Here is a 12,257-nt window from a genome sequence, read left to right on the forward strand (position 1 = left end):
TACGAAGTCACTGGCCAGTGGATCTATATTCATCACTCAACCTAAAGCTACACATTTAAGAACATCTTTTCTTATTGCATTGATTACAGTGTGAGGTACTGTAATACAGAAACCCCGTCTCTTTCTATAAAAGTATATGGAATGCTTAGTCACAAAAAAAGGCTCAGTCCTACACCAGAGTGTAGCTTCAAATGCTATTGTCCAGTGTTGGAAAACGATACACATAGCACGAGTCTGGCCCTCACAACGCAAATTTTATAACCTAGAGCTACATCACACAAAGATGAATACAAGTTCTAGAAAGATAGCAAAAGCATTCAAGTGCAGTCAAGTTCTTCAAATTTTAACCAGTGACTCTTTTTCACTATTTAGGCCAGTTAAGAGTCACCACATGAGGACTGACTCCCCATCAGTACAACACAGAGGAGTCTACACACTACAGAGAAGCCAACCAAGCATATTTTGTGCTTTGCTTTACAATTTTATATATATCTATATAATTATGTATTAGATAGAAATGAAAAGAGGGCATCATTAAAAGGGATAGGGACACAGTTGCTTGTATTGTGCTGTAGTATCAGTCATCTGCGATGTCCAAACAAAACTAGGGATCAGTAAATGAAGACATAGCGAACAACCACTGCAGTGAAGCAAACTACATGCTAAACCAGGACTTACATATTAATTTACTTATAACCACTTTCTTTCACATATGTAACAGTTACATATCACCATTTTAAAAACTTCTATAGACCACTGCAATATGCAGGAACATGAGATAGTAAGAGGAACTGGTACATTTTATACTGTGTGTGGGGCACCAGGGTAATATGACAATTGAGGTACTGTATGCTATGTCTTAACTGTTGCATTACTATCCCCCGCAACAAATTTTTCTTTTTTTGTTTGTCCACGCTCCTGCACATCTTCAAACTACAGTGCCACTGTCCCACTTTCACATGTTATTGTCTCTTTAATTCTATCCAATTTATTATACATATATACATAAACTTTATATATATATATATATACATATAAAACTATTTACCTTAAAATCAATGAGTAATCTTGGTTTGTGTAACTTCTTTGCATTTCTTTAACTTTCAATCCAACAGACTGCAATTGACTGATCTTGCACTTTGGTAAAAAGAATAAATAACTGCAAGTAATGTTTAAAAAGAGTATTACAATGTATAATCAAGCAAACCCCTATTTAAGAAGAATGAGGATTACCAAAGTTAACAAATCCAATTTTCCCCACATTTAGCCAATACCACTTGGCCATATTGCATCCATCAAATACACGAACAAGTTCTATAAAGCTTCAAAAGTTATTTATACTTTAAATGTAGAACAAGTATCATCACAATCTTGATAAATGCAGAAGCAGCTTTCAAAACTATTATCCACAACCCAAAATATACTTTGACCCTCCTTATATGAATGGCTTTTGTATTAGCTTAATGATCACATCAGAGGTTTTTAAGTACTTCAATTGTCTTTATGGAATTCCTCTTTGTACAGTTTTATATATAATTTAACAGATGTATGCACCATTTGAGTATCATATAAAATATTCCACTTATTCCTCTAAAGAGTTGTTGTGGTATCTAAGAGGGAAGAAATGCTACTGGCTGCAAGAACCAAGTCACTGCCACTGAATAAAGTGGATCTCCTTTCTCAAGTTCAACATAGTTTCAACACTAATGGATCTCACAGAATTACTTACATTGGCATTAATGACAAAAGGGCCCACCTGTGAGACATTTATCAAGGAATGTTCTCAAGTAACACTAACGTACATCTGCTTCGTTGACTCATGAAGGGAGGGGGATGGGGAGATAAATAACACTGAAAAGTGCATCGAGTTGACTGAACGCCATTTAATAATCTACTCTTTAGTAGTTAAACTCTTATCCTCAACAGCATGATAAAGTTTTTTTATCAAAAAGGTTTCTCTATCTCTTTCCTAATCTCAGGCAAAGTATAATATATATACATTTTCATTTTTAATCTTTACAATTGTGACCATGAAAGATAAAGTCCATCAAAATTTTGTATTCAAAAACTGCTGACGTATTGCACGAGTCCTGATTCCTTCCACAATGAGCGAGTTAAGATATTTGCACTGTCATAGCATGGTGCGCTTGGTACAACAGGAAGTTGATCTGTTGTAAGGCCCAGTGTGGGGGTAAGGGGGGAAAGGCCGGAAGAATGGAGGCCCCGGCCAGCCTTGTGCTTCTGCTGAGCACGCCTAACTCGGAAACTCCTAGTGAAATGGGAACTATCTTGACACTATATAAACTTTAAGAAGATGAAGAGATACAAAGTCTCATTCGTTATATAATTAAATTTCTTCGTACTTTTCATGTCTTTCATTTAAAATCCTTTCGCCCACTAGGAATGCATCATTTGTTAAATTTGATAAGTGTTCTTATAAAAATAAATTTCTTTCATGGAAGTTGACTTATCAAGTTGGGCAGCATATTTGATAGGTTACCTGATTTATTTTCAATATTTATATTATTTATTTACTTAATAAATTTGTGCAAGTCTGTGTGGTTCCCCAGAAAAAAACAATATGCAAATGAAAAGAAATTGCGTAACCATGAACAATAAAACAGTGCCAAATGAAGAGAAGGATTCCAGTTACTTTACTGTGAGGAGGAATACTAGTTAGTGCATGGGTTGTGGAATATATCCCTTCATGTAAAAAATTATTATAATCAATACCATCAACTGAACTAACACACTGAAGTTTCATGGGAACAGCCAAATTTTACAAAGACAGTAGGTCACCTTGACACTAACTGAAATAAAAAAAAAAATAAAAAAAAAGGGTAGAAACCTCCAAGGAATAAAGTTGTGTGTGTGTGTGTGTGTGTGTGTGTGTGTGTGTGTGTGTGCGCGCGCATGTGTGCACATGCGCGTTCGCCAACTTCTGGCAAAAAGTAAGAACCATATGCAACATAAATTAGAAAATAATTACATAATGCAGGTTAACTATATCAAAAAACAAATGGGTGAATTAAGTTTTGTTAAAAATGAATGCAAACGTTGCACACACAAAAAAGAAAGAAAAAATATATATCTATATATATATATATATATGTATGAATGGGCCAGTACATTCTGGCCAGCAATGTTACAAGAATTGTGTGCAGAATGAGAAATTTCGTATTTTGTATATTCCTACAAAATGATAGCATTAATAGCTGCTTCATATATCTTAAGATATAGTTTACAACATATTCTTTGGCTTGCAATGCTGGACACTGAAGTATCGAATGTCCAGTTTGCACACAGCTTGAGTAACATTACCGATTAAAATATTTAATAAATTACACAATAAAATGTCTAGAATTGCCACCAAGGAGAATGAGGAGGATTTTATAAAATGCAACTTTGCTCCTCATACACCTTTCTTTAGGAAACACATGACTTGCACTAGTCTTGACTAGCTCAAAGTTGGCTGCGTTTTATCAGTTATAGTCAAGTATATTATTGGGCAATAAAACCATAATACACCTGGAAAGTTAACCCTTCTGGAAAGCTGCATTTGTTCCAAAAATTATTTCAGAAAGGACACTAAAAACTCTATGGAACTGCGAAGAGCACAGGGATTGGAATGGCTGATGGGGAAAGGGAACAAGGATGAACAGGGAGGATAAGGGAAATCTAGCAACCAAATGGACTAATCGCCAACAATTATTAGGTCCACAATTCCTGGTTTCATAGAGTGATCATTATTAAACAAGTGCAGCCTTCTCACCTGCTTCAGCTTATGACTAGCACGGTCACGCAAAATGCACTACAGCAGCCAATGTGACAGCAGCTGTACAAGTTCTTTCAGCCACTTATGTGGTTTTGCTTTTGTTTGTTTTGAACGACACCTGCAAGACACGATTTCCCAAAGTGTATCCATTTAGTGACTGGATAGCTACTACAGCTTCATCATAATTTGTCATCGTTACAAAGCCAAAACCTTTGCACTTGTTGGTTTGGAGGTCTCTAATAACTTTAACACTCTGTACTGCACCAAATGGGCCAAACAGCTGCCACAGGACATTTTCTTCTGTTTCCGGTGCCAAGTTGTACACGAAGATGCACCATCCTGAGCCATTCATAGCATTTCCTGGTAGCATTGAATTGGCAAGCAGATCTCCAGCTAGCGGTGAATACCTAAAATATTAAACTGCTGAATGAAAAAACAATCACAACTTCATGAATTAACAGGACATGCTACAAACCTCATTCACATAACAAATCAAATGCACATACTTCCTTCATTTCTGATATATTTATTTTCATCAAAACGATAAAAACAGATGTTTAAAATGTTTAGGACAATGCTGATTTTTACAGCTCCAGAAAGTGGTGGGTGTATAAGGCAACATTTGAAATGCATATCTTGTTATGTGAATAAAGCAAAAACAGGTCAAGAGCATGTTTTAACATTTAGTACATGCTTTCCACTAGAATGGGAACTTGTCACACTGTGCAACTAAAGACCCCAGATGATGCCATCTGGCCTTATGTTGTCTGTGCCTCAATGAAGTGCCCCAACCCTACCCTTTGTATAACTGCGTGGCTGCCAAAGGAACACAGATGGTTCTACAAAGGGAGTAAACACAAAACACAAAAAAAAAGAAAAAAGAAAAATGAAAGAAAAATGAAAGAAAAGAAAAAGATGAGAGGAAGGGCATGCTCATCACAAAGAAACTGCTAAATAAACATCAAAAACGAAACAGTACTGTAAGTTTAATGGAATAAACTCTTTAATACTGACCTCTGTAAGCCTTTGTTTATGGCTAGCATGGTCTTGCCAGTGCTAAAACAAAATACAGAAACCAACATAAGAAAATTAAACAGCGAGTATATATAATGTGAAGCTAAAACGTCAAGTCTAAATTAAACAGGAAATTGAGATTTGTTTCCAGACAAGAAAGCCAGAGAAAGAACTATGGATATTGGGTTTCATCTGAATGCAAAAAAACTTGAATTTGCTTGGATTTAATAAGAGACCACATGAAATGCAGAGATGGCAGCCATACTAAAGAATTAAGGCAAGTCTTCAGTCAAGTTAGATACACCACTAGTTCAGTAAGACCCTTCAACAGAAATACTAATGCTCCAACGTTCAGGATGCCTCGTAAAAAATGGAAAGAAAAACTAAAAAGGGAAGCAGCATATCCAGTATGCCACATTTAAGTAATAGTCCTGTATTGTTTAGACAGTAGGTATTACATTTTTGATTTCCCCGAGATATGAATAAATTAGAGATTTCACATTTCAGTTGAGGCCGCACTACAGATTTAGTTGCATACATCTAGCAGCCAACTAATGTAGCCTGGAATATCAAACCAATTAATAAAAGGTTTAATATAATTTCCACAGAAGCAAATCAGCATCATGCTAGGAGTTTTGAGCATCTTGGGGTTTTAAGCTTATAGTAAACACACTACAAGAAAGAAAATTAAGATTTTACTAATACACTGCACTGTACACATTGTCATTTACCTTCACAGTAAAAAGAGCTAATTCTCGCAGGCACAAACTTTAGTTCCCCCGAGTTAATGGAAAAGACAGTACAATTAATATTAGGAGAATAAAATCTCCCTAACCATGCAACAAAAAACTGCTGATTTGCCAATTCATTTAACATAGCAACTCAGCAAAATCACTGCTATTACTTACCAGTCTCTTGCATCAGGCCACAGCGGCAGTCCGTACGGGCTGCTTGGTGGAAAGGCAGGCCAATGTAGCAAACAATCACGTGACATTTGGAGAAGGAGAAAAGTACTACGCCTATACTAAGTATGCCAAAAGCGGCAGCAAGTATATTTACTCACAGATCTAAAGTTAAAGAGTCTTGATGGTGTAACTACCACCTTTAATCTCTTTCCCATTAACACTACAGAAGTGTCACCAAGACCTTTTGAGCAAATTTGCTAGAAGGGTGGGAACAGTATTTGGGTAATATATTGTTAAAGGGTACTATTCTAGTACAATGCTAAATTTGCCAATTATACAAAGCTATATTTTAGATGTCATACCTTTCCACGGATACAGGGCATTTAAAGAGTTGCAGCACACAAATTGTGTAGACTACTAAAAAAAAAGTCTTACAGAAAATTTACAAGAAAAATTAATAAAAATTAATATAGTCAAAGGAATATAAAAGGAAACTAACTGGAAAGAACTAGTGGTAATGAAACGAACTGCAACTGGGAAAGTCAAGTACCTGGAGAGTGGTGACAGTGGAATGTACCTGAAGCGCCCCGTCGGGTGGTGAATCGGTCCGCCAAATCGCCGAGCTTGAGGAGCTAAGTAAGCTGCTAAAGGAGGGATTGCTTTGTTGTTGTTGCTTGGATTATTTGCAAATTTCACTGTGATGGCTTCTGTGGAACCTTTTGGAACAGTGCCATTAAGTTCCTGGATTGCACGTTCAGCTTCAATACGTTGGTCAAATCTAATGAAGCCAACACCCTTAGACAGACCTGTAAAATTTAAACTGATTTTAGGAGCATATTTCAACTATACTTTAATTGTAAAGTTTTTCAGTACACACACTAAGCAAGCAACAAAAGCAAAAAGCAAAGAAATTAGCATTCATTTGAAAACTATTTCTATTGGTTAGCAAGCTACACAAACAAAAACCTAGGAGCAAAACAAACAAAAAAAAGTAAGTTACTACCATGGAAGCCAAGACATGTAAAAGGTTTCCAAGCTACCAATATTTTTACTAACCCTCACAAATGTCTTGATATTCTGATATAGGTAAGTCTTCTGCCATGGACATGAACACCAGGCGAGGGCAGAACATGCATATGTAAATCATGCTTTTGATCAAGAAAGCAAAAACCCAAGGTATTAATACAATCAGGAGAATGTAAAGAGTTTAAAATTTTTAGATAATGTGAACTACATACACATCATACAAAAGGCAACTTTAAGTTGCAAATTTTTAAATCCAACAAAAAATATAGAACAGCAGTGAAGATTAAATTTAATTTCATATGAATAAAGGTCTTCAACAGCTGCAAGCAAAGTTAACAATGGCTTTGAAGAGAGAAAAAAAACCAAACACACACACACACACACACACACACACACACACACACACACACACACACACACAATGGACCTTCGTATGTACACACATTTCAAGATACACTAACTTCATGATAGCCACACAGAAACAAAATTTGTCAGTGTATGTTTCTTACAGAGAGAGATGGAGTATGATAAACTTTCATTCAGTAGAAAATGAAAATATTTTCTCCTGTTAATACTTGGATGACTTTGTTACGCCATATAATTTCTTGACTAACATCCCACACAAACACTGAAGTGATATAAATGACCACAATTAATGATTATCTGGCCGCAGTATTTCTTACTGTAATTAAGTACCAGCTTGTACCAGATAACGTACCTGTATACAGTTCCAAAGTATTTTGTGTTCAAACAAAAGTAAGAGTCATCTAGTTCTGCATTTGATGCGAGGCCTGGTGTTCATATGATGCCATGGCAGGACTATCACATTATTCCAACAGTCAATGGTAACCAAACAAAACTGCAAGAATTTCTTTTCATATTAGTCATCTTTAACATTTGCTGATTTGACCCCATGAACTTTTAGTAAGCTGACAATAATCCACATTTAAAACACTTAACTACAACCCATTACAGAAAGCTATTTCAAAATACCTACACTGTGAGTTCAGTTACAATTTCTTTTTTCTTTCACTGAGAGAACAGTGTTTAAGTAGCTCCCACGATAAATACTTCAAGTAAGCCTACATAGAGGAGTTTCACATGATACTAAATATTGGTTAGTCAGGAGTCAGTACATAAAAACTACTGCTAAGAATCAAAACTTTTATATATAGCCAAACAGCGTGCACTAAAGAACTCGTTATGTTATTTGAAGCTGTAAGTGTTTTATAACATTTTACAGTTACTTGGGTTAATCTAGAGCAGTGGTCTCCAATACTAATACTTCCTTAGAAGAAGAAAATTCCACAATAATAGGCACTGCACTTGTGCAATTTTATATCAGCTGAAAAAATGTAGCAGTTTGTTGCTCACTGCAAGAAATACAGTTGTACTCCACCCTTTACCAAATCATTATGCACTGAGGATAGATGAAGACCACTATTCTAAGAGGAAGGCACATCCTAATTTAAAAACAAACATTAATCACTCACGTACAGGGTAAACTGTCTCCGGCTCCACTGACAAATTGGCGGACTAGGGAAAAGAAAACCAAAAATGTACAACAATTTCCTAATTGATATGGCTCAAAAACTAAACAACTAATACTAAACAGCAAAATTTGTTTAAAAACCACACACAAAATTCTCTCATACATATAATTTTGTCAGATTTAGTGTGCGTTGTGTGTAATTTCCCTTCTCTACTTAGAACCCCAGCTAACATAAATATGAACACACTTTGTCAATTATTACACAGGGATTTGACAAATACAGGCTGTATATAAACACCAGACCTCATTACTCTGAATATCAAACAACTACGTATGACTTATTCCTATTTGCAGGTATTAAAACTTTTCAAACACACACACACACACACACACACACACACACACACACACACACACACACACACACACACACACACACACACAAATAAATAAATAAATAAATAAATAAATCATGCACATAATCTAAAAGTAGTGTGGTTCACGGGATATATCAGGGAATGGATGAGCCACCAGTTTGAGTAATCAACATGACTCATTCATTGACTTCTCTAAGCAAAATTTACACATACTATCTGAAAGTGGAACAAAGTCAATGCTTATTGTCTGCTCACCTTTTATGACAGTGTGCACATACACTGTGTGTGTGTGTGTGTGTGTGTGTGTGTGTGTGTGTGTGTGTGTGTGTGTCAATTACTTAGCATTTTCACAATTTATTTCCTAATAATCTCAGATGTAGTCTTAAAATATGTGCACGATTATGTACTTTTATACCAAGTATAATCTCAATGGGGATACGTAAGATGCTCATGGCAATTAGCTTCTTATCTTTAAGAATACATGGACAGTTCTATCAGTATTACTAGACAAAGCTAACTAAAGACCTGTCCTTGGCGGCAGCACTGCCGTGTTCATGGAAAAGAAACAGGGCAGAAGTAGTGTACATTCCTTTGGTTTTACTGGTGGAGGGGAGGTGGGGGGGTGCTTTTACAAGTTACATGTTTTTAAGTCAATGCCCTCCATAGCACAGAAGTAACAGCCAAACAGTCCTACTCACACACTACATGGCATTTATTTGAAGTCTAATACATGTGATTTCAAGTTTCATCAGAGAAAACCAAAGGCTACTTCAGTTCATATGTGGTTTTTGTTACAGTCTGAAGATTGTTTTCACTATTTTATTCCTGCTCACATATGACTTAACTGATAACTTTTTACACCAAATGCCATATGCCATTATTCCCCAAGCTTTGCCAAATCATTGTGCTATCAGAAAAGACAAAAACCATAGTTTCAACAGGGAGGCACATCCTAATTTAAAAACAATCTCTCACCATGAGGTTTTCTTGCTACACTTTCAGTACCAAATTAACCACATGGGATGAACAAACTTTATCTTCAAGACTGGTTTCCATCTGTGAGCTACACTCATTTTCACATCCAATTTTCAGCATGAAAAACCTCTTAATATCTGATGTGCACATTTTCTATAACATCACATGCACCTCCAAGATTTCTACTTGCTGTCCTGCAACATTTGCTCTGAAAGGAACTGTAGCATACCATCAAAACCACTGTATGACAGATGTGGTTGCCATCCAAATGTAGAGTGGTCAAGAACCTGATCATCATCCCCCCCCCCCCCCCCCTCCCACTTCAAATGTCACTGATGATTATACCTAATGTGTGACCATCTATAGCAAATGCCTCCTAAAATAAAGATTTTTTCATGCCCCTTTCGTAATTGAATTTGCACCTCTAATGTTAACAACAGATTAAGGAACAGACAGAGGTTCCTATCTCACTTTTTGGGCACTGATGACCACGCTGTTTAGCGGCCGAAAACCTCAAACCACACACACTATCTCACTTTTAGTCTGACTTCCTATGCTAATTAGAAATATAGTTTAAATTACATGATACTGTACGTTCCTCAGATTCAGTATGATACTATTTATTTTATCCCACTTCGGTGAAACTACCCTCACACCCTCCAGCGAGAGTCATAGGAAATACTATATGGTACCTAATGCACAACTGCATTATTTTAATGAACATTCTGTAAGCTCTACTGTGCACTCTGTTTTCTACAGTTAATCCACAAAGAAAAGTTACATGAAGTGTTAAAATTGAGTCACTTCTTGTTCTGCACCCACATCCCCACCGAAGTGCTTTGAGCAACCAGTGTAACAGATTTCGGGGGAAACTGAACTGTGTTCTCTATTACTAACAACAATTTAAATTAACAGTAGCAATGCTGCATTTTCTGCAACTGTTAGTATTGTTTTTTAAACTGTTAGAAATGTTTTTAGCTAACTGAGCCATTATGGACTAAATACAAGCAGTACATCACATTCATGCAGTCACACATAACTTTTCAGAGGTAAAATGTGTTAAGCAGTTTTCCATCAACATAATGGAGTGAAATCTACCCAAAACCCTGAAACTTCCAGTCTGAATGCTGCATTAAGATTTTGTTTTACACACTATGGAAATGTAGCTTCTCCTATTAACTACAGTGAGAATACTGTATTTCATTACATAATTAGTTTAGCACCAAATCTCATTAAAACTGGAAGAATGAGCAGTTGAGACTTTAGCATGGTTTTAATGAGGAATCTAAGGGTTAATTCGAGTCACAGTATTTTATGTTAATTTCAATGACATATTGATACATAATGTTTGGATAATCTGTAGCAATGTTTCAGCATAGAAAGATAGATCCACAATTTTGTATTACTTCCTGTCTGTAGGTACATGAAATTACACCGAGTTCCTGCTTTAATAAAACCTAAATCATTAGCTGTTGAACCATCTTAATGTTCAACTTTCAATTTTATCAACACACATTGCATAACTCAACCGAGGTGACAATGAATATCATCATCATCATCATCATCATCATCATCATCATCATCTACTGAGAAAGGAAAGTAATACATAAGACTTACTACTCTCATTCGACAGGCACATTGTTTTTTTATCAGGTGTTTCCCATACAGCAATAACAAAACAGCCTTAATCAATTCCAAATCCTGAACTTTTTCTTTTCCATTTATAATTCACTAGTGTTCATTGCTACTACATAACCTCCTACAATGAACACATTTTTCATTATTTTAGATTCGGAGCTCAGTGAATTTATAGTTTTGTTACCTAGTCAGCTCAAATCAGTTTACAATAAATGATTTACCGAAGTATCATAAAAGAAATTAAATGCATTAAAGTTTTAATTATACAAATTCGTTCTGTTTGGTGCCATATTTAATGGTCCTCGTCAGTGGATAAAATACAATGTAGTCTACATTAATTAATTAATTAATTAATTAGTAAGCATCCCAATGAATGGGAGAAATGCCACTCAATCACATCAATGGATAAATAGCTATGTTTAAGAGTGCCAGAGCAGCTTTTTGACACTGTCAGTACATGCTAAATATACAGCTAATTATAACAGAGTTGGCTGTTTTGCCTCTGTTTTCTCTCTGATGTAATCATATCAGTGGGAGTGTGTGGCACAAATGTAAACTTGCTTCAGGGATCTGCTGAGCTATATAGCTCTTGTCCTCATACAATGTCAATAGGTTAACATTTCGGAAATCTCTTGTCTGTAGCAAATTCAAATTACTGTAGTTCCAGTTAATTATTGTCCCACAGTGATACGTTTCAACACATTTTCCCACCAATAAAACAAGCCACTATATGAAGAAAATTGCCTATCATTTGAGGTTATGCAACTTCAAATCTCTAGAGTACAGACAAAATGCTCTTTTTTTTCTTCGAAGAAGGATATTTACCACACCAGCGTGTATATTTTGAACACCTTCCTTCACTGAAGTTATCACTGTAGGCAGATTTCTTTAATATTAAAGAATACGATTGTACAACCGATAATCACTTTCTTGTATTACAAGTGCTGAGAATAGAGCAGAACAGAACTGTCATGTATTTGCTCATACTAAGCTTTAACAGTGTCACAGGCTGTATGTCTGTATTGATCAAGCATAGAAGAAACTGATCTTGTTAA

The 12,257-nt window shown here is 35.8% G+C and overlaps 1 protein-coding gene across 3 annotated transcripts in view; it reads right to left on the bottom strand.

The window, feature by feature from the left end:
- Positions 1-2,870: 2,870 nt before the first annotated feature.
- The window catches only part of LOC126183360 (ELAV-like protein 1), a 226,918-nt gene continuing 217,531 nt past the window's right edge, over positions 2,871-12,257 (bottom strand). For all 3 annotated transcript variants that reach the window (XM_049925280.1, XM_049925278.1, XM_049925279.1), the window contains exons 6-9: positions 8,218-8,256; positions 6,245-6,500; positions 4,790-4,831; positions 2,871-4,182 (exon numbers count right to left, since the gene is read on the bottom strand). In XM_049925280.1, coding sequence (XP_049781237.1) covers positions 3,858-4,182; positions 4,790-4,831; positions 6,245-6,500; positions 8,218-8,256 — 662 coding nt within the window. In that variant the 3' untranslated portion in view covers positions 2,871-3,857. The remainder of the gene's footprint in view (positions 4,183-4,789; positions 4,832-6,244; positions 6,501-8,217; positions 8,257-12,257) is intronic.

This window comes from Schistocerca cancellata, chromosome 4 (assembly GCF_023864275.1).
Source record: "Schistocerca cancellata isolate TAMUIC-IGC-003103 chromosome 4, iqSchCanc2.1, whole genome shotgun sequence".
Classification (NCBI taxonomy): Eukaryota; Metazoa; Arthropoda; class Insecta; order Orthoptera; family Acrididae; genus Schistocerca; species Schistocerca cancellata.